This window comes from Arachis ipaensis, chromosome B02 (genome assembly GCF_000816755.2).
Source record: "Arachis ipaensis cultivar K30076 chromosome B02, Araip1.1, whole genome shotgun sequence".
NCBI classification, from domain to species: Eukaryota; Viridiplantae; Streptophyta; class Magnoliopsida; order Fabales; family Fabaceae; genus Arachis; species Arachis ipaensis.
The window spans coordinates 96,821,321-96,822,125 of record NC_029786.2 but is presented as its reverse complement, the minus strand read 5'-3'; the positions used below and the strand labels follow the sequence as shown (position 1 = coordinate 96,822,125).

The following is an 805-nucleotide window of genomic DNA, read 5'->3' as shown; positions in this document are numbered from 1 at the left end:
AAAAAAAAAAAATATGATAAATGCAAAAGTTGATCAGATTTCTCAGAAGAGTAGTAGTAATAGTGTTCTTCAGATTAAGCAAGATGATAAATTCTTCTGCAGGCTTCTGTCAAAGGAAACTTCAATGGCAAACCCATCTTTCAGATTCTCTTCTTCTTCTGTTAATGTCCCATTTGTTTGGGAATCTCAACCTGGCACACCAAAGTACAAATTATTCTCTCAAGAAACTCTTCCTCCTTTAACTCCACCACCCTCTTATCACAACAACAACAACAACAATCTTAATAATAATGCATTGAAGAGGGTGAAGAAGAATAATTCAAGATCAAGTAGCAACATTTTCATGGCATTGTTTACAAAGATGAGTCTCAAGAAGATTATTACGCCTTCGCATTCACCGTCGCCATCACCGTCATGTTCTTTGTCTTCGAGGTGGACAACCTCGGATTCGTCCAAGGTTGTCCCCATGGCGAAGATCGGAAGGAGGAGATTCTTGAGTTATGGTTCTTCGTCTTTCGACTTTAGAGGGGCGAATAATGAAGAAGATGGTGGTGGTTCATCATCACCACCACCTTCTTCATCGGCATTGTGCTTTGCAATTTCACGTGCCATGAGCTCTAACAGTGGTTTCCAAAGTTCTTACAAGAGAAAAGCACAATAAAAGGTAATTAAAGACTGCGTTTTGTTTTGAAGTATGTATAATTAATTAATTAATTAATGATAAAAATATAAATATATATCGTTAGATATATATTTATTTATTAAAAAATAGACATGTACAAAAACAAGTAAATATTTTTGTCTG

The 805-nt window shown here is 35.4% G+C and overlaps 1 protein-coding gene across 1 annotated transcript in view; it reads left to right on the top strand.

The window, feature by feature from the left end:
• Nucleotides 1–799, top strand: part of LOC107628507 — a 993-nt gene extending 194 nt beyond the window's left edge. Inside the window, exon 2 of the mRNA XM_016331153.2 lies at nt 1–799. Within this exon, the coding sequence (XP_016186639.1) occupies nt 14–661 (648 nt within the window). The 5' untranslated portion in view covers nt 1–13 and the 3' untranslated portion in view covers nt 662–799.